The sequence below is a fragment of the Canis lupus genome, chromosome 16 (assembly GCF_011100685.1).
Source record: "Canis lupus familiaris isolate Mischka breed German Shepherd chromosome 16, alternate assembly UU_Cfam_GSD_1.0, whole genome shotgun sequence".
NCBI lineage: Eukaryota > Metazoa > Chordata > Mammalia > Carnivora > Canidae > Canis > Canis lupus.
The window spans coordinates 5,076,760-5,096,173 of NC_049237.1; the positions used below are offsets into that span (position 1 = coordinate 5,076,760).

Sequence of the window (19,414 nt, forward strand, 5' to 3'; positions counted from 1 at the left end):
TACTTGATCCTAGGCCCCTGGGATCATGACCTGAGCCCAAGGCAGATGTTTCACTGACTGAGCCACCAGGTGCCCCTAAACAAAGCTTTTGAAGGAAGAAAGTGAGATGGTAGACTTTTGTTTAGTTACATTATTTTTAATATAATGAACATTTTTCAGGATTTAGAATCCTTGGAACCTATAATGTTTAAATTTGTAGGAGGGCATACATGCTTGGAATCTAACACATAGAGCATCCCTAGAGCTTAAACATGTCATGCTTCCCAAAACAGTTCTAGGGAAGCAGCTGCATTGCTGCATTAAGGGTCTGTTACGTTTTAAATGATCTCAAGGGCTTAGTTGGCCACTTACACTTTATTTAGAACAATTTGCTGAATCTGAACTACAATTTAATAATTTATATTTTATGTTCATGCACTCAATTATATGCCACATTTTTATTAGGATGCAATGACAAAAGATAACAAATTTACTTGAATGACTGTTTAAAGATCTAGCTATCCAAGGCGTCAACTTCCCTAAATGTATTTGACCCAAGGTACTGTACAGTGTGAGTAGTACTTGATGATAACATCACTTATTGTTTGTCTTGTTGATATTAATCCATTAATAAATTTTTAAAATTTATTTTTATTTTTTTATTTTTTATTTTTTATTTATTTATGATAGTCACAGAGAGAGAGAGAGGCAGAGACACAGGCAGAGGGAGAAGCAGGCTCCATGCACCGGGAGCCCGATGTGGGATTCAATCCCGGGTCTCCAGGATCGCACCCTGGGCCAAAGGCAGGCGCCAAACCGCTGCGCCACCCAGGGATCCCCCATTAATAATTTTTTAATGGTTAGAACTGAATAACCTTGTTTGCTAATTCTTCTTGACTTCAACTAACGTGTATGGAAGGGCAGTGTAGAATGAGGTAGAGTTTTTTGGTTTGTTACATATTTTTTGTAGTTGTTTAGTAATGGCTATGATGTGTTAGATTTGTCTTTTAGTCACAATTATTTACAAATTATATTGTCATACTATATAATCATTTTCTTTATAAGGGTAGCTCTGAGTGAATGATTAGATTCATGTGAACGGATAACAGTGGTCAGCTTTTTGCTAAGTGGGGAGAATAGATTAGTGAGTCCCCATGTACACATCATCCATCTTCAACAATTACTAACTCGTGGCCATTTTTGCTTCATATATACTCTTCCCCACAGGATTATTGTGAAGCAAATGGCAGACATCATGTCATTGTCATTCACAAATAAGGAAGTTATTTATGAAATGTATTCCTAAGTCTTTGTTTTATGTGGTTACACTTAATATTAGTATAATATGCTTAAGCCTTTTCTGTTGAAAAAGCGCTGGAGGGCCTCATTTGGCATGCACGATTTAAGGCAGATGCCCAGGAAAGATGTGAAAACAGATGGAATTTTTATGTGTTCTCAGTGCTGTGACCAAACGTGCCACAGATCTTTCCTTGTGATTTCCTAGATAGAAACATTGAATCCTCTTTGATGCTTTCTTGTTTTCCTTCTCCCCTTTCTGATAGGTCTTCAAGCCCTATTGATTTTTTTCATTCTTTAAATGTCTTCTTAATTCACCTTTAATTGCATATATCCACTGCTGCCATCTTCCTTCACTGATTATTTTAAGTCCCTTAAGCTGTTTTCTCTGATTGCATTTTCTTTTTTGTTGCCATTCACCTCTTGGACTGCTCTTCCTTGCTTTCACTGTATCCCTTTGTGGTGTCTATAGTGTTTATTCTACCCCATTTAAATTCCTTTTTCTGATATTCAATTTCTTCTATAAGCTGACCTTGTCATAACCTCAATTTTTTAAAATTTTTATTTACCAACATAAACCTTTTAGGCTGCTCTCTTGAATACCCTTCATACGTGCTGGGCCATGCTCATTCTTGCCTCTCTGCTTTGATGTACACTCTGCTTGATTTGTAAATCTGTCCTCTGTCTTCTTTGATCGATAGTCTACCCCTGACTAAAAGTCTAGCTTGATGACTGTGGGCCTGTACTGATCCTTCCCTTTCGTAATTTTCATGAGTATGACTATGCGTCATGAAAATGGACTCTTTGGTTGCACTTTTTCTTGTATTGTTCCAAATTCTTCTGGATCTGTGTTTCTAAAGTAGATGGATATCTTCTTGGGTATAGGGAATTTTTATAACAGTATGGTCACATGAGATGTACTGTATGTGTATCTGTTGATTAAAACTCTTGAATATGATATATACATGTACTGTTTTGGCTAACTGGGTAGTTTCCTTAGAATAGACATTCCCTTGTCTTTTTTTGAGGGTGATTGATTTCCCTTCTTCCTATTGTATTTGCTTTGAATCATCGTTCCAGTCAAGTACCTTTAGTTTCTGATAAAGGTGAACCAAGAGGGAGTGGCAGTTAGCACCCTCATGTCATCTTTATCACCATCATGACGGTGCCTCTTGTACTGAGCACTGAGCCCATGCTTACGCGTGTTGTGAGTGGCTAGTGGGCCTTCCTAATATCCAAATCTGTACTGAATTCTACTTTTTCAAGAAGCAGGAAAGGAGAAGGCTCTAAAGTTAATTAAACTCCTTGAAAAATACTTTTTAAAATAGTAGGCTCATTAAATGAGTGAAGAGCTTTATGTTTCTTCTGCAGGAACACATGTTTATTTATAAGAAGGGGAAGGAGAGGAAATGAAAATGAAGGATAGCTGTACAGAGCCAGGTAGGAGAAAAAGCAAATGAGAAGTGAGAATATAAAAGAAATGCAAAAAGACTTCAGTGAGTGTAAGAGCAGTTTCGAGTCCAGAGAGGAAGCCTGAGAGGGATAGTCTGGATTATGAAAAAGGAAAGGAAAAGATGAGATGAAACTTTAAAAACTGGAGGGAGGGGCCTGAAGTTGGAAGGGAGGAGAATGTAATCATCCTGTCAGGGCCATCAGAGACTGCTGTGTTAAATATACGCTACTACTTCTCTTATTTTTTTCTTAAAGATTTAATTTAAAGGAGGCGGGGGTTGGGGGGCAGAGAGTCTGAAGGAGACTGCACTGAGTGTGGAGCCCAGTGGGGCTCGACGCAGGACTTGATCTTCTGACCCTGAGACCAGAAACTTAGCCCAAACTGACTCAGGTGCTTAACTGACCACATCACTCAGGTGCCTCACTACTTTTCTTGTTTAAAGGAGGAAGATAGTAAGAGGAAAACAAAAAAAAAAACAAAAAAAAAAACAAAAAAACTTATAAGAGGTTGTTACCAGAAGTGACTCTTGAAAATTAACAAAAAAGACTGTATTATTAAAGATCTTAAGTTGTTGGTACTGGTGGTGATTTTGTCTGTTTATTCTGCATTGCTTGCTGGTTGTGCTGTCCCATTTGTGAGCTAGCCTGTGCAACCATAATTGAACAACTCAACTGCACCTCACACCCATCTCCACTCAGACCTCAAAGGATCAAAAGTAAGCTTTTAGAGGCATAACCTCTTCATCTTTTTGGACTGTGTTGTTTGCAATAGGGTAGTTACTACTCCCATGTGGCCATTTACATTTAAATTAATTACAGTTAAATAAATTAAAAAATTCAGTGCCTTGGTTATCACCAGCCACATTTCTAGTGCTCAGAGGCCACGTGTAAACAGAGGTAACTACTGCGGTCAGGGCAGGTCTCGAACATTCCCATCATCACATAGAGTTCTGTAGATAAATCCAGACTCTATGCCTTACAAGAAGAGAAGCTTAGGGTTTAAAAATATGATCTTAAATATTTTGCTTTCATGATGAGAATAAAATTATCATATGTTAAATATACAATTTGCAGTTACGATAAGGAAAGAGAAAAATTACTCATAAATTGATGCACCCTGGTTGTAAAAAGTTTGTTGACTGAGGGTATAAAGTTCTCTTCCTCCCCATTTCAACATGTGGCCTTTTCTGCATAGCTTTCTTCAGTTACTTAGAGTCATCCAAGGGTATCTGAATACACCTCTATCCCCAGGCCTCCTTTGTTTCCAAATGAAAATGATTCCAGGCCCATGAAAAACACAATCTGTGTTTTATATTGTAATGACTTTAAAAGGCCTTTATGCAGTCATCACGACCAGTGTTCTCTCAAATTGTATATTCTGAGATTTGACGTCTTCTAATGTAGCGTTCCTCTGTTTTGTCTAATAAGTTTTACCCATGGCTTGTGACTCCAAGGCTTTCCCTTAAAACAATGCGTCATCCTTTTTGGTGGAGGAGGCAACTGGGTGTCCTCATTTCTCTCTTGATTCCCAGGTGAGTCCTACCAGGCGAGTTTGTTGAGAACTGTTTTGACCGTGAACTTACCAAAGATTAACTTTGGCAGGTTTGTGATCGCTGACAGATATTAAATTTGCTTCACCTGAATAGACTGTGCCGTTGCCTGCCAGTAGAATATATTTACAGTGCCTGAGTAGTCTGAATTCTGACATCATGTTGTAAAATAGATGGAGGAAATATTATGGAATTAGTAATGAAACTATTTTTCTATCTGCACGTTATCATGTATTAAGTCACAGGAAATATTCTTGATCGATGAAGTTATTCAGTCATTAGTAGTAAATTATTTAATATATACTTGCGGAATAAATACATGTAAGTTCTCCTAAATAATTGAGGATCTTCTCAAGATTGAAGTTGCCTACAGTCGAGTGGCTTAGGTTTGCTTATGTTTGTGAAGCAAATATTAACTTTTGGAAGAGTCAATGACTAGTTTCATGTGTTTATAAAGTCACACCCAGTCTGTTTTATTCCTTCTTTTAATTAAAGCACGTGAGTGATGTTTATTAAAATCTAGTTTCAAAAACCATTTAAAATAAACTGTAATAACTTCGTAGTGAAAAAGCATTGTGTCATTGTTTAATTGGTGTGGTTTTTTTTTTTTCTTTCCCGGCGGTATATAGAGCAATGGTGTTTCTTTTTCTTTCTTTTTTCTTTTTCTTTTTCTTTTGTTTGTAGGGTAGGGGTGCGTGGGCGGGGGGTGGGGGGGGAGGTTGGTGGGGGGGGGGAGGTGGCGGTGGGGAGGAGGTGGAGGAGTCGGGGGGAGGGAGGGGGGGGGGGAGGTGTGTGAGGGAAGGAGGGGCGGGGTGAAGGCGTAAGTTAATGACTGGGGTCAGGGAATGGAACGGGAAGGTATTTACTGGGCGGGCATTTCCTTTTCCTTTTCCTTTTTCCTTTTCCTTTTCCTCCCCTCCATCCCTCCCTCATCTCCCTCCCCTCCTTTTTTTTAAGATTTTATTTATTTATTCATGACACAGAGAGAGAGAAGCAGAGACACAGGCAGAGGGAGAAGCAGGCTCTATGCAGGGAACCTGACGTGGGACTTGATCCCAGGTCTCTAGGATCCCTGGGTGGCGCAGCGGTTTGGCGCCTGCCTTTGGCCCAGGGCGCGATCCTGGAGACCCGGGATCGAATCCCACATCAGGCTCCTGGTGCATGGAGCCTGCTTCTCCCTCTGCCTATGTCTCTGCCTCTCTCTCTCTCTCTCTCTCTCTGTGACTATCATTAAAAAAAAAAAAAAAAAAAAAAAAAAAAAATCTAGGATCACACCCTGGGCTGAAGGTAGCGCTAAACTGCTGAGCCACCGGGCTGCCGCAATGGTGTTTCTATTAATGATGTCTTAAGTCCAGATGAACTATATTGTATTTGAACTTAGTAACTTTAGTTGACTATGTGAAGAACTTACAGGGAAACAAAGCGCACTGTATAGCATAGGATGGCATGGTGGATGAGTCCCGCCTCTACCTTATCTTAGCTATGTTGTCTAGAGCAAAGTCAGTTTATTTGAACCTTGAACCTTAGCTGCAGAATAGGGTAGTAGGTCAAATTTAGTAGTTATTAACCAGAAATTAACACTATCTTCATCTGTTCAATACTGTATCTTTTCAATAGTTCCTTTTATGTTATGATGAGGTTAATAAAGATCCTCCCTCTCCTCCCCTCCCTGCCCCCCTCCCCCCCACCAAATAAGCAGTTCATTTTACTGTAAATGTGCACCCACCCTCCCAGCTGTTCTTCTCATTAAACACAGGGACTGAAAATTTCCAAAGAGCTCTTAGGTTTCTGTTTCTTTCTATTTTACAGTAGATCCCTGTTTCTATTACACTGTGATTATAGAGTGTTACTTATCCTGTTTTCCTGTTTGGAGTTTGCATGACCTTTTCTTTATGTCCTAGATACATAGTTTTTGTGAGTTTTGTATGGACAGTAGAAAAGATCTATGCTCAGATTACGGGGTTTGATATACTTCACTTAATTGTACCTTACTAGTTATTTTTTCATGTCCTTTATCTTCTTGGATTGAGAAAGGACAGTAAGATCCTACTGGTATTGATATGTGACCCTTACTTTCTTTTTGTTTTCACTTATAAAGTATTCCTTTGCCCATTTTCAATGTTTTGGAGTTACTTTATTTTAGATACAGTATTTAGAGCACACATCTCGGTAATTTATTAGAAATGGAGAGGGAAACAGTCCAGATAAATGACATCAGAAAAGATTTTAAGGGAAGCCTGATGCTTGAGTTAATTCTTTATAGAATGAAAGAAGGGCTTTAGTATATGAGATGACAGGGACAGAGACAGACGGGCAGGAGACAGATGGGCAGGAAAACAAGAGGCTGAGAGGAGGGGGAGGGAGGGAGAGAGACAGGGAGACAGAGAAGGGCAGGGAGATAGGGAAGGAGACAGGGAGGGAGGGCAGGTGGATGATGGACGGGGAGATGGAGAAGGAGATAGTCAGGGAGATAGGGAGGGTGAGGGGAGGGTGACAGGGAGGCAGGGAGATGAACAGGGAGATGGACAGAGAGACAGGCAGGTGGCCGAGAAGGACCAGTGGGATGGGTGCTTCAGGCAGAGTTATTAGCAGAGGCTTTGATATGAGAGCCAGCCAGTCATCCTGTTTATAAGTTGTGGTAAGTTGAGGTTTTTCTTCTAGTAGTCTTTTCAAGAAACTCACTGGGAATGAAATTTTGTGGATTTAAAATGCTTCAAGATGGGTATTTGTTTCCTTTAAACTTAAACAGTCTGACTGGAAATGCTTTCATTTCCTAAGGACTTCATTGGGATCATGTCAATTCGTCAAGTATATTGAATGTTTCTGTGGAGAATTCTGAGGCTACTGAGATTTTTCCCCTCTGACTGAAGAATACAGTTGGACTTTTATCTCCCAAGTACCAGCAATTTTAATTAGACGTGACTCAGTCATTACGTATTGGATTTCCTTGGCATGCGCGCTGTGCCCTCTCAATTCATCCGCTCAAGTCTCCTGCTAGTTCTAGAAAATTGGTCTTTGATTTGTTCTGTGCTCTTCTTGAGAAAGTAGTTATACACGTGCAATTTTTTAAAATCTATTTCTCTTTTTTCTTTTAATCTTTCCTAATTCATTGTTAATTTCCATTTATTTTCTCTCATTTCTCTATTTAATCTAACATGTGTTTTACTCAGTGATGCTCACTCTGCCTCAAACAACTTATTGTTTAGATTTAATTTCCTGGATGAACTCTTTAGGTTCATAACTCATCTTGTTCTGTGAATTTGCCGTATCTTTCAAGAGCTTCTGTATCTCCTCTCGGAATGTCTGTCCTTTTTCATCAGGTCCTTTGAGTCGTGATGATATTTCTGGTCCTGATTTTCACTGCTTGATGTCCCTCCTCTCCTTTCCCTCCTTACCACTCCCTCCTTTAACTTCTTGGTCCAGTTCTTTCTTATTGATCTTTGAATGAATTGATCTGAAATTGGTTTCTTTCGGGGCAGGGAGGACAGGGATAGCAGGAGTTCCTCCTCAGACACAGTGAGGGGCTTCTTGATGATGTTTGACCTTGACTCACTGCTGCTAGCCCAGGAGCAACCAGAAGACTGCTCACAGTTCTTTATGCTTTTCCCACCTTATTTCAATGACAGTGTCTCCTGCATTGATTTTGTATCTGAACATTTAGTCAAAGACCTCTTCTCAGTAACTCCCCCCATCCCCTGCCCTTGGTGGCACTTTTCCACACACTGTGATGGGACAACAGATTTTTGCCTAGTTTTATAGAAGATGGGAACTTCATTTCTAACTTTTCATTCTGCTGTTTTGGAATCAGGAGAGAACAGAGACATCTCTACTCCGCTGTCTTAAAACACTCATCTTTAAATTTTTTTTTCTTTAAATTTTTCTGTAAATTTGTTTTGGCTAACAGAAGACTTCTTTAGAGTAATATTCAGGATTTGGCTTCATGGCTCTTTGCATTCCTCCTTTCACTGCTTGGCAGTTTTTCTTCTGGTTGTTCATTAGTTTTCCTGGGCACCCGATTTCACCATCTGTGGGTGGGTTTCTCAGATGGGTTAACTATGAACAAGAGTGGCCTCAGTGTACTGTGCGGATTGTTTCCAGGGCACACACTGGTGTTGCATTTATTCACTCTATCGTAGGGATCAATATTTCCACCTCAGTTAATTTCTCTGGACCATAGTGTACTTCTTTGCACATTTATGAGGTTGTATATCCTATGAATTTTTAAAATCAGTTGAATACATTTTTTAAAAAGATGGGAGTAACTTTTATTTGGGGGCTATCCCATCTGGAGGCACTGGTTTCCTATCAGTGAGTTCAACTTAGTGTTGCTTTTTATGTTCCAAGGAGCAAAGATACAGAGGGAAAAAATCATGGTTCTATCCTTTGGTGGGGGAAGGAGATAGTTATTTTAGTTTCGATCAAATACCAAAAGTTATTTTCAAACACTGCAGCTAAAAGAAGGAAAAAGAGAAATAGAAAAACAACAACAAAACCCAAACCCTGCCAGTCTGAAAACAGCAGCTCGGCTGCCATGCAGTACTTATAATTGTTTCAAATTTACAAACCCAACAATGAAACACATTTTGCATAATGAAATATTTATTTTTATCCATCATGCTTGCAAGCTGCTCTCCATTCATCATGTTTGCAAACAGCAACAGCAACGTTTCTTTAACATGAGCCAAATGCAATTTCCAGCTGTTGAAATTAATTCTTTTTAAAATCCTGTTAAAAACTATCATCCAACAACGAATCTCAGTATTTTTATTTTTGCTCTTTCTTACATTTCCACTGACTTTTGTTTTTATTTTGCACTTGTTAATGAAAGTGTTTGCAGTGATGCTTGATGTTTGCGATAGAACTAGAATAAATAAAAGGCCTTTTCTTCTTTTTGTGTAACTTTCTGCGTTCACTGAGTTGATCAGAATTCTAATTTTGTATCCCATTCATCTCTTAATTTAAAAAATAATAAAATGATAAAGGCACCTTTAGCCTTAGAACAAAGAAAAGCTAGTGATAATATTTTTTTAAATTGCTGTAATATGAAGATTCTTCTGTTCTCATGTAGTTTTTTTGAGTTAGGACTTGTGCTAAAGCCCTGAGGTTGTAAGATACTCTTCAGCTTTTTCCTTTGGGATGAGACAGGTTCATATATGCTGGGGTGATAGGTTTAGTCCTGGGCACTGTGTTCCCTTATCATGTTATTGATACATCTGCTTACCCTTTAGATATTTGTGATTCTGATAAGTAAGTAATTGGCACTGTGAGATAAATAATTGGTTAAAATCTATTTTCTGTGGGAAGTTTTGTTTCACTTGTCTGCAGTTGCCTCCTTTAGGGAAGAAATAATACAAGAAGATGATTATTGTTATTTTAAATGAAACTTCTGAGTTTGCCACGGGTTACCAGGAGTAACGTGGATCCGCCTAGATTCTGCCAGAGTAGCTAGCAGAATTTGTTTTCTCTCAACTCTGGGCTTCTGCCTGAAATGAATTTGTTTCCTTCTTCTTTTTCCATCTAGCTAACTCATATTTTTCAAATAATAAAACATTATTATTATTTTTTATTTGTCTCAGTTCCTGTGGTTTGGTTTTTGTGACTAAAGCTGAATGGGCTTTGCCCTTTCTGCATGCTCCCATAGAGCTTTAAACTTTCTCCACCTCATTGTGTCATTATACTTGTCCCTTATATCTTCTTTCTTTAAGGTTTTAATGTATTTAAGTAATCTCTACAGCCAATGTGGGTCTTAAACTCAAGACTCCAAGATCAAGAGTTGCATGCTCTTCTAACTGAGCCAGCAGGTACCCCTCTCATACCTTCTTGACCAGTGTTGGTTAATATAATGTGAGCCACAAATAAAGACTTGAATTTTCTTGCAGCCATGTTAAAGTAAAAAGAAAGAGAAATTAATTCTAATACTGTTGTATTTAACACAGCATATTCAGAATATCATTTCAGCATAGAACCAATATAACATTATTGTTATGTTTTGTATTATTCTTTTTACACTGAGTCTTCAAAATCTAGTGTTTATTTTACAGTTGGAGTAGCACATCTCAGTTGAGACAAGCTGCAGTTCAGATGATCAAATGTGTAAGTGGCTACTGTATCGTATAGCTCTATCTAGACTGTGCTCTCCTGGACAGTTGTGTCTGGTTATTGCTGGTTAGATATCTGGCTACAGTTGGTGCTCATTCGTTCATTATCTGCCTACAAAGGAATGAATGAGTAAAATCTATCAGGAGGGTTATGTAGATGGATGCCTATCCCTAGTAATAGGAATACCTACTGTCAGGAGACCTGAGGCACCCACGGCTAGAAGAATCCCGTATCTAGTCATAAGGTAGGGCAGTGGAGAACAGGCTTCCTAGAGATAAGTTGCTGAGAATTTATTACAGAGGACAACTCAGCAGGGGAATTAAGAAGGTGGCCAGTCTCCATCCAAGACCCACTTTCTAGCTGGTAGACCCTGATCCAGAGTATTTGACAATCAACACCTTTCACTTTTGCTAGTAGATGAAACTGCTTCTGGCACGGTAGTCGTAATAAATTCTTAATCAAATCTTGTGCACACCTATTTAATACAAATAGAGACAAATGCATTTGCTTCAGTTTGCTACTTAAAAAATAAAATTTTACTTGGTGTAAGTTGTTAAAGTCATTGTGGATAATAGTTCAGTATCGTGTAGTAAAATTAATAATGTGCAAATTCTATGACCCAGTAATTATCCATTAGGTATATACCATTGAGAAAATGTTTGATTTGTGAACAAAGAGGCATCTAAATGATAATTGCAACATTTAAAAAAATAGTTAAAACATGCATCTATAATAAATCAGATATTTTTGACATGTTTGTAAATTCTGTACAGTAGTTAAGTGAATCTAGTAGTCTAGACTTTTATTTCTAAGTGGAAAGCCCTTATTACACAATGTCAAATCATAAAAAGTTTTGGAACATGATTTTTTTAAAAATTAAAAATAACACATATCACATAATATCATATGTGGCTCATTGATGTAAATGCATGCTAAAGGAAGTTAAAAAATAAAACTGTGAAGGTAAGCCCTTATATCCAGAATCATGGTAAGGGGATGGGAGTAGGTTTGAGCATTAGAGAGGTAGGTATCTAGAGAATATAAATAAACTCCTATAGTTCTTTAGGTAACACAGAGTTCTGAGTGAAAACAATTGGCAATTTTAGGTGGAGGTCACAGAGATGTTCTCCTATTCTTGGCTGTGTTTTAAATGATTTTAGACTTATAAGATACATTCTACACATTTAGAGGATTTCCTTTAGGTCTGTACTATATTTTTTTGAAAGTAAAAATTTAGGATTAAAAATGCTAGGGATATTTTTCTTGGTATACTTCCTATGAATTATTTCAGTCCTTTGCTGAAAAAGGATGCACACCTGGAGACGTGTCCTTTTGATGAACACAGGTACAAAAGCGCATTTTATAACTGAACTTTGTTCTATATTTCAGTCTAGAATTTTAATCTAGATCGTGATAGAAAATATCTAATAAACTCAGTGTCCCACAGGACCTTTTGTACCCTCCTGAGTTAAGATAGAAAGTACCTTAAAAATCTAGAATAGCCTGAGCCATTCAAATATGTTTGTCTTTTTTTTTTTTTTTAAGATTTTATTTATTTATTCATGAGAAACACAGAGAGGCAGAGGGAGCCTGGTGTGGGACTTGATCCCAGAACCCTGGGATGACGACCTGAGCCAAAGGCAGATGTTCAACCACTGAGTTATCCAGGTGCCCTAAAGACATTTTGGCTGTGATGTATGTCTCTTGAGGTCAGCAAGCACTTACTGCATGTGTGAGGTACTACATCAGGCTTGAGGGTGGCCAGGAGATATTAGTACACAGGGGAAGAAGGAATTGGCTCCTTGAGACTTTGCAGGATATTAAAGCATTTGGGGAGTGTTTTGTCAATATTCTGTGGTTCCTTTTGCACTATCCTCCACATCCAGTTTCTCATCCAACAATCACTTCCACCTCCCGACTGTGTGTTGAGGGTTGAGGTACATTCATTTCTCCCTACCTTACGTGCTGCCCTCTTGGTAGAAGCCACCATCTTCCCTCCTAACTAATTTCCATTACTTCCATTCCTGTCTCCTTCTAACTTGTTCCCAACATGGAACTATCTTTAGTATATAAGTTAGAGTACAACAGTCTCAAACTTAAAACCCTTAATGACTTCCCTTTATATTTAAGCAGGTCATGGTATAGAATAGAGTTTAATGTGGTCTTTGACTACCTCTCAACTTTATCTCTTAACAGCTATGCCCTTATCTGACTAAAGGCCAAAGCAACTGGCCTTTGTTTAATTACTTTAAAAAATAAGCCTTTTCATATCTTGATAAATCATGCTTTAAAGATTAAGATGAATTTTATCTCTAACAGTACCCTGAGATAGCTTACAAACTAAGAAACGTGGTAGTTAATAAAGCACTTATCCACCCCCGTGAAGCACTTTGCTTTTTAATTGTGCTTCATCTCATGTGGTGGTGATGCTTGGCCTAAGGAGGTTTTGGGTAGTCACCTCTTGCTTTTAACCTGAATGCATGGATTCCTCCTCTTTCTGTCTTCTACTAGGAGCACTATCTCTAGTTCTTTTTTCTACTCATAGCCTTCAAATAGCTCCTCCACCTCTACTTTTTCTTTTTTTTTTTTTTCCCTAAGCAGAAAGGAGAATTAGGGTATAATTGTTTGTGTTTATTTAGAAAAAGAGCATAGTCAAGTTGTAAGACTATAATGTGAAATTCTTATATTATTTGGTAGTAATAATATGTAATTATTTCTGTTTCTAATTATTTTGTAGTAAGGCCCAATTAATGAAGTTAACCTATTATTACCACTTTTAATGATGATTGTTTAAGAGAATAGATTTGTTTGCTAGAAACTCTCACTAAATAGTGTTAAAATATTTTTATAAAGATATCAGAGATACTAGCAAAGGTACAGACATTATCCGTAGGTTTTTTTTATCTACAAAATAAGATAAATGTTATCACTTTCTTGTACAGCAAATATCTGATTTTGATACATTTCACTTTTGATACATGTAACAATAAATCTCTCATTTGATATGTCTCACATATAATTTCTGAGATCTGTTAACACTGATTCATAAGAAAAAAAGAGTAGGGGAAGGAATTCTGGTACCAAAGGAACAGGCAAAGGATGCAGATGATCTCTCTACCTTCTATAATGTTACCTATTTGCATCAACAAAGTGATTTTTATTTAAAGACTTTTATTTTTGCTAAGTGGACCAGGCCCCATCGTTGACCTTTTATTTCAACTCTTAGTAGTTCTACAAATGTTATTTTTGCTCATTCATACAGATTTGCCACTTCTCCTTATTTTGTTACCACCACCTTACCAATCTTTGTATATTATGAAATGAACTGAACAAATAGAAGTTGTTGATTTTCATGCTCACCATCTAGGGTGATATCTGTGCAGTGGTGGTTCTTATCAGACTTGGTTGTTGATGGAAATTACCCAGCAGTTCCCAGAAGACAGTCAAAAGGACTGAAGACAGTCAAAAGGATTCACAAAAGGTGAATAGCGGCTATAATTTAGTAATAAGGGTCAAATGAATATGAAGCATAAATAGGGTGTGGGATCATACCAGACGTTTTTCCAGAGTATCCATGTAGAGATTATCTGCAAAGTCTTATTGAATTATTCAAAATGTCTACAATGGAGGTTAAGATGGTAGATTTGCATCCAGAATAGAAATGAAGGCAATTTAGTTAGGAAATGTCTTGCTTTGTTAATTCACCTGACTTTGGTAGTTAGGTAGAACATGGTTTCTAGGTGATAGTCTTGCTTTTAATTTGGAAGTTTAGAGAATAACAATGAACAGTCTGCCTTAGAGCTGGGTATTATGGGATTATGGGCAGCCTGCTGAGGTATAAGTGGTCCCCTGGTTAGAGCACTTGATCTTGACTGGAATGACTTTGCCCTGGTGGGGACATTTGGCTTGTCTGCAGATATATGACTTTGGTCTTCACAACTTGGGGCTGCTACTGGCCTCTACTTGGGTAGGGGCTAGGGATGCTGGGAAACATTCTACAATGCACTAAAAAACCCCTCACTACAAAAAGCCCAAAATGTGAATAGTGTCAGTGTTGAACAACCCTGTGTTATAACAACCCCAGCAAAGGTCTATTGTATGTTTTCTTACTCACTGTAGATTGAGCATGCATATTTGCCACCGTAACCCTGTAGTTAAAATTTAGCAATTCGGACTATACTCAGCCTTTGTGTTTTTTTTTTGTTTGTTTTTTAAAGATTTTATTTTTTTATTCAAGAGAGAGACACAGAGGCAGAGACACACACAGGCAGTGGAAGAAGCAGGCTCCCTGTAGGGAGCCTGATGCAGGACTTGATCTCAGCACCTTGGGATCACAACCTGAGCCTAAGGCAGACACTCAACCACTGAACCACCCAGGCATCCCTCAGCCTTGTTTTTAACAACTCACATTTAGACAAACATACATGTGCTGGCTTCACATATATAGGACCATCTTTTTCCGTGCTGCTTAACTATTTGCAGTTTTTACCCATTATGAGCTTTACTCATCTTTTTAAAAAATGTTCCCTATGCTAGTTAGGATAAACAGACCCTTGGCTGTTTTATTATTTTTTTGTTTTTAAGATTTTATTTATTTATCATGAGAGACACAGAGAGAGGCAGAGGCATAGGAAGAGAGAGAAGCAGGCTCCCTGTGAGGAGCCTGATGTGGGACTTAATCCCTGGGCCCTGGCATCATGACCTGAGCCAAAGGGAGATATTCAACCACTGAGTCACCCAGGTGTGTCCCACTCTTGGCTGTTTTTAAGATATTTAGTAATGAAGTATTTGGTATCACTCTGTGTTAAAGAGGTACCTGATTTTAGACTTTATAAATTCCATCAAGGATAGCTAAATGTCATACTTTATCTTTGTGGTGCATAACTAGGAGGGGAAGAGATAGAAAGGTGGCAGAGAGAATTTACACTGCAACATTTACCTATAGATAAAAAGAAAATCTTCGTTATATGGCATGAGCCAGATTATTAGGACTAGCACAGCACTGTGTATATAGATGCTCTATATAAACCACTTCTTTTTATTTGAAATATGGAAAATTCTGTGTTACTGACTAGATTAAAATTTAAAGAGTGTGCTACCTACTTTGTAGGATATTACAAATGTGAGCTTTTAAATAATTATACATAAATATATTATGAATAAAACTTTTATCTAAAACTGTTATGTACCAAATAAAATAAAATAAAATAAAACTGTTATGTAAACAGCAAATAATTACACATTTCAGTACTCCTATGAGCAAAGTAATTGTTGCTATGTCACATAGAGAATACGTTATTTTCATGAAATCCTCTGAATGAAAGCGTTTGCACATGAAATAATGTCTTGATAGGAAAAGCATGCTTATCTATCTCTGTTAGCCATGTCCATGGTTAACCATGTCCTCAAGCTGACAGATTTGGACCATGAACAAGGCTTTGCTGGTGATACTCTGCCAATTATTAGTATATACTCTCTACAGAAATATGCAGTTCTTCTCCAGGGCTTGGCCAGTCACAGATTTGAGATACAATAAGGTATTATCTCTGAATGATAAAAGATTTGGTGTCTTTGAAATAGAAATTAACATTTATATATTAGGGCTCTTCCTGTTACTTTTTTTTTTTTTTTTTTCATTCATGAGAGACACAGAAGCAGAGGGAGAAGCAGGCTTGAGCCAAAGGCAGACATTCAACCACTGAGCCAGCCAGGTGTCCCTAGGGCACTTTCTGTTTCAAATGCTGGAGAACCCAGCTCAAATTGGCCTAAGCTCAAACAAGGAGTTTATAGCTTATATAATTGAAAGGGCTAATGCCTAGCCCTTGCCTTTGGTATGAGACCCAAACAGTGCTCATGCCCTGATTGCTTTACCTCTACTGTATTGACTTTATTCTCTGTGTCGATATGATAGATCACAGATCCAGGCTTCTCAATTTCAGGTCTGAGTCACTGGTTGCAGGACAGTAGAAAAGAGAATGTGGTAAGTCTCTTGTGGTGTCATTATTTTTGGCAGGATCACAGAGGAGATTGTAATGGCATAGATTGGGCTATATGCCAAATCTGGATTTGGGTGTAGATTTAATGTTACTTATGACCAAGACTGTGAAAATATATCATTTTCCTAACCCTGCCCTCTGCTGTAAAAGTATCACTGTAACCAATATCTTATGCTTATAATTATATAAATGTAAGAATCAATACCTGTATTATTTTACATATTATTTTACAATTTTATCTTACATGTTTTTTTTCCCTTTTATCACTGATCAATATATTAAACATTCCCACTTATGGAAGATCTCCAAGGAAGATCCTATAACTTTTCTTTTAAAAAACAGAAATATCCTACATAGATGTTCTATTTCTTTATGAAGTGTTTAAGAAATACCAAATTTAGAGACCAAGATAGCCAAGAGACACGCCGCCTTCCTCAAGGATGTCTGGGCCAAAGAGCCGGTGCTGGTTGCGTCCTTCACCATTGGGGGCCTCGCTGTGATTCTGCTCACCCTCAGTCCCTTCACCAAGTACGCCACCATGATCAACCAGGCCATGCCCTACAACTATCCAGTGCCTCTCCAAGATGATGGGAACATGCCCGATGTGCTCCAGGACTCCCAGGGTCCCAGCCTGGAGTGGCTAAAGGAATTGTGAGCACCTCTGGTGACATGGAGGTGGCCCCTCCCCTGTAGCCAATAAAATGCATAGAGTGACCCAAGGGGGGGGAAAAAAAAGAAATACCAAATTTGCTTAAATATAATAGTTCATTAAAGAAAACTTTCATGAATTCTTACATAGAACCTCTTTCTTATTAGGCTTCATTATATGGTTGAGTTTTTAACACAGGAAGAGAATGACTGTAGGTAAATGTTTGTTAAGCAAGAGATAATTCTGGAAGAATTCATTGATTTAAAGCCTCTTGGCTGATTTAAGTATGAAACGTGAATTATTGCTAAGTATTGTCTCTAATGATGAAAATGGGTTAAAAACACTTTTCTTCAATGTAAAATAAATGTAAAACCCAGAACTACAAAACTTCCAGAAGAAAATATAGGGGGAAAACTTCATGACATTAGTTTTGGTGGTGATTTCATGGATATGAAATCATAAGCAACAAAAGCTAAATTAGGTAATAGAGATTACATCAAACCAGAAAGTTTTTGTACAACAGAGGAAATAACAGAGTGAAAATACAACCTACAGAATGGGAAAAAATGTTTGTAGACCAAATATCTTCCAAAAAAAAAAAAATAACAATAGCAGCTATAAAGAGAACAAATTGGTGGTTGCTAGAGACAGTGGAACTGGGATGGGAGAAATGGGTGAAGAGGATCCCCCACCCCAAAACAAAAAATAAAAGGAAGAAAATCTTGCAATATGTGAAAACATGGAATAACCTGGAGGACATTAAGCTAAGTGAAAGAAGCCAGGCACAAAAGGAAAAATACTGCCTGGTTCCCTGTATATGAGGTAGCTAGAATAGTCAAACCTGGAAGCAGAGACTAGAATAGTGGTTGCCGGGGAGCCCTGGTGGCGCAGCGGTTTAGCACTGCCTGCAGCTCGGGGTGTGATCCTGTGAGACCTGGAATCGAGTCCCACGTCGGACTCCCTGTATGGAGCCTGCTTCTCCCTCTGTCTGTCTGTCTGTCTGTCTGTCTCTCTAAATAAATAAATAAATAAATAAATAAATAAATAAATAAATAAATAAATAAATAAATAAATCTTAAAAACAAAAAAATAGAATAGTGGTTGCCTGGGGTTGAGGGAAGGAGCAAATGGGGAGTTGGTATTCAGTTCTAGAGATCTGTTCTACAATACAGCACCTATCATTGACAATACTGCATTGTTTAGTTAAGCTCTTAAGAGTGTAGGTTTCATGTTAAGTGTTCTTACCATAATAAAAACAACACAGTTCTCTGTAGTGTTTGATAGTTAACCTTCCATTGGCATCTGTGTAGTTGTGTATGGACTCACATGTTTGTCATTGATTATCATTTCCTTCTTGGTGTGTCTTTGTCAGTGAACTGTTTCTGAGTCTCATCCAGAAGGGAACTACTTTGCCTCCCCCATAATTGGACTAACTTATATGGATGCTACAGCTGTTATGGGGGTAGAAGTTGGGGATGGAGTGGTTTACTGCTTCAGGCCAGGAAAGAATCCTCTCTCAATCCAGTAATTGACAGATGAGATTGATTTCAGGTACACAAGGACTAATTGAATCTTTGGGATACTAGGGAATAAACAAGATTTGAGTAATTGGAATTATTTAGCTCTCTAGGGATACTGTAAGACTTCTTCTAAATAAGATTCTGGATCTTCCCTTTTGTCTAGATTAACCGCAGGCATCTTCAGTCCTGACAAAGTCTGACAAAGCAGTTAATTCCTTCCAAAAATGGGATTAAATCTGGAATTGTTACGTGTATTTCCCCTTTTTAGTTATTACTGTTGAATTTCAAATTATAATTATAACGTAATTCAAATTTCTTGTACAAATATTTTTAACAGCACAGCATTTAAAGAGTGAAAAAAAATGTCTTCTCCATGACCCCATGCCCATTCCTCACAATAAGCACTGTTAAGGAGTTGGGTGTGTGGAATACAGAAGTGGTCTTGGGTTTGGATTAACAAACTCAAAAGACATGATAGGCTTTACTCGGCACTAAGTTTACTTAGCTTTAAGGAAGGGTACAAGACAGAAAATAAAACTTGTTTGATACAAAAATAGTAAAGGTCTAGTCATATCCCAGGAGTGACTTTGAAATGTTCCAGTCATTCCAGTTTAGGATGCAAATGGCCACAAAAGCCATTGATTCTTGGGACTTATCTTATGTTAGTTATGAGCATCCTCAGGACTGTGTTGTAGCATCCCTCTGTTCTGCAGCACAAGTGCATCTCATCAGTGCTAATTACTAATTACTTGATATGCATTCTTGATAAAGTAACTTTTGCCCAATTCTTAAGTTTTCTTGGATTTACTATACTCCTATAGGTTCTCTGAATTGCTATTGCAAGAGACCCTCCCCACAGGGAGCTTGCTTCTA

The 19,414-nt window shown here is 37.9% G+C and overlaps 2 protein-coding genes across 6 annotated transcripts in view; both read left to right on the top strand.

Moving 5' to 3' along the window:
• TPK1 (thiamin pyrophosphokinase 1) overlaps positions 1 to 19,414 on the top strand; it is a 325,794-nt gene that overhangs the window by 95,218 nt on the left and 211,162 nt on the right. The gene's annotated exons all lie outside the window — the stretch shown is intronic.
• On the top strand, positions 16,758 to 17,052 carry LOC102151506 (NADH dehydrogenase [ubiquinone] 1 alpha subcomplex subunit 3-like; the record flags this gene model as incomplete). Its single annotated transcript, XM_038559280.1, has 1 exon — positions 16,758 to 17,052. A coding segment is annotated over one exon (270 nt), but the record flags the coding sequence as incomplete, so codon positions are not given.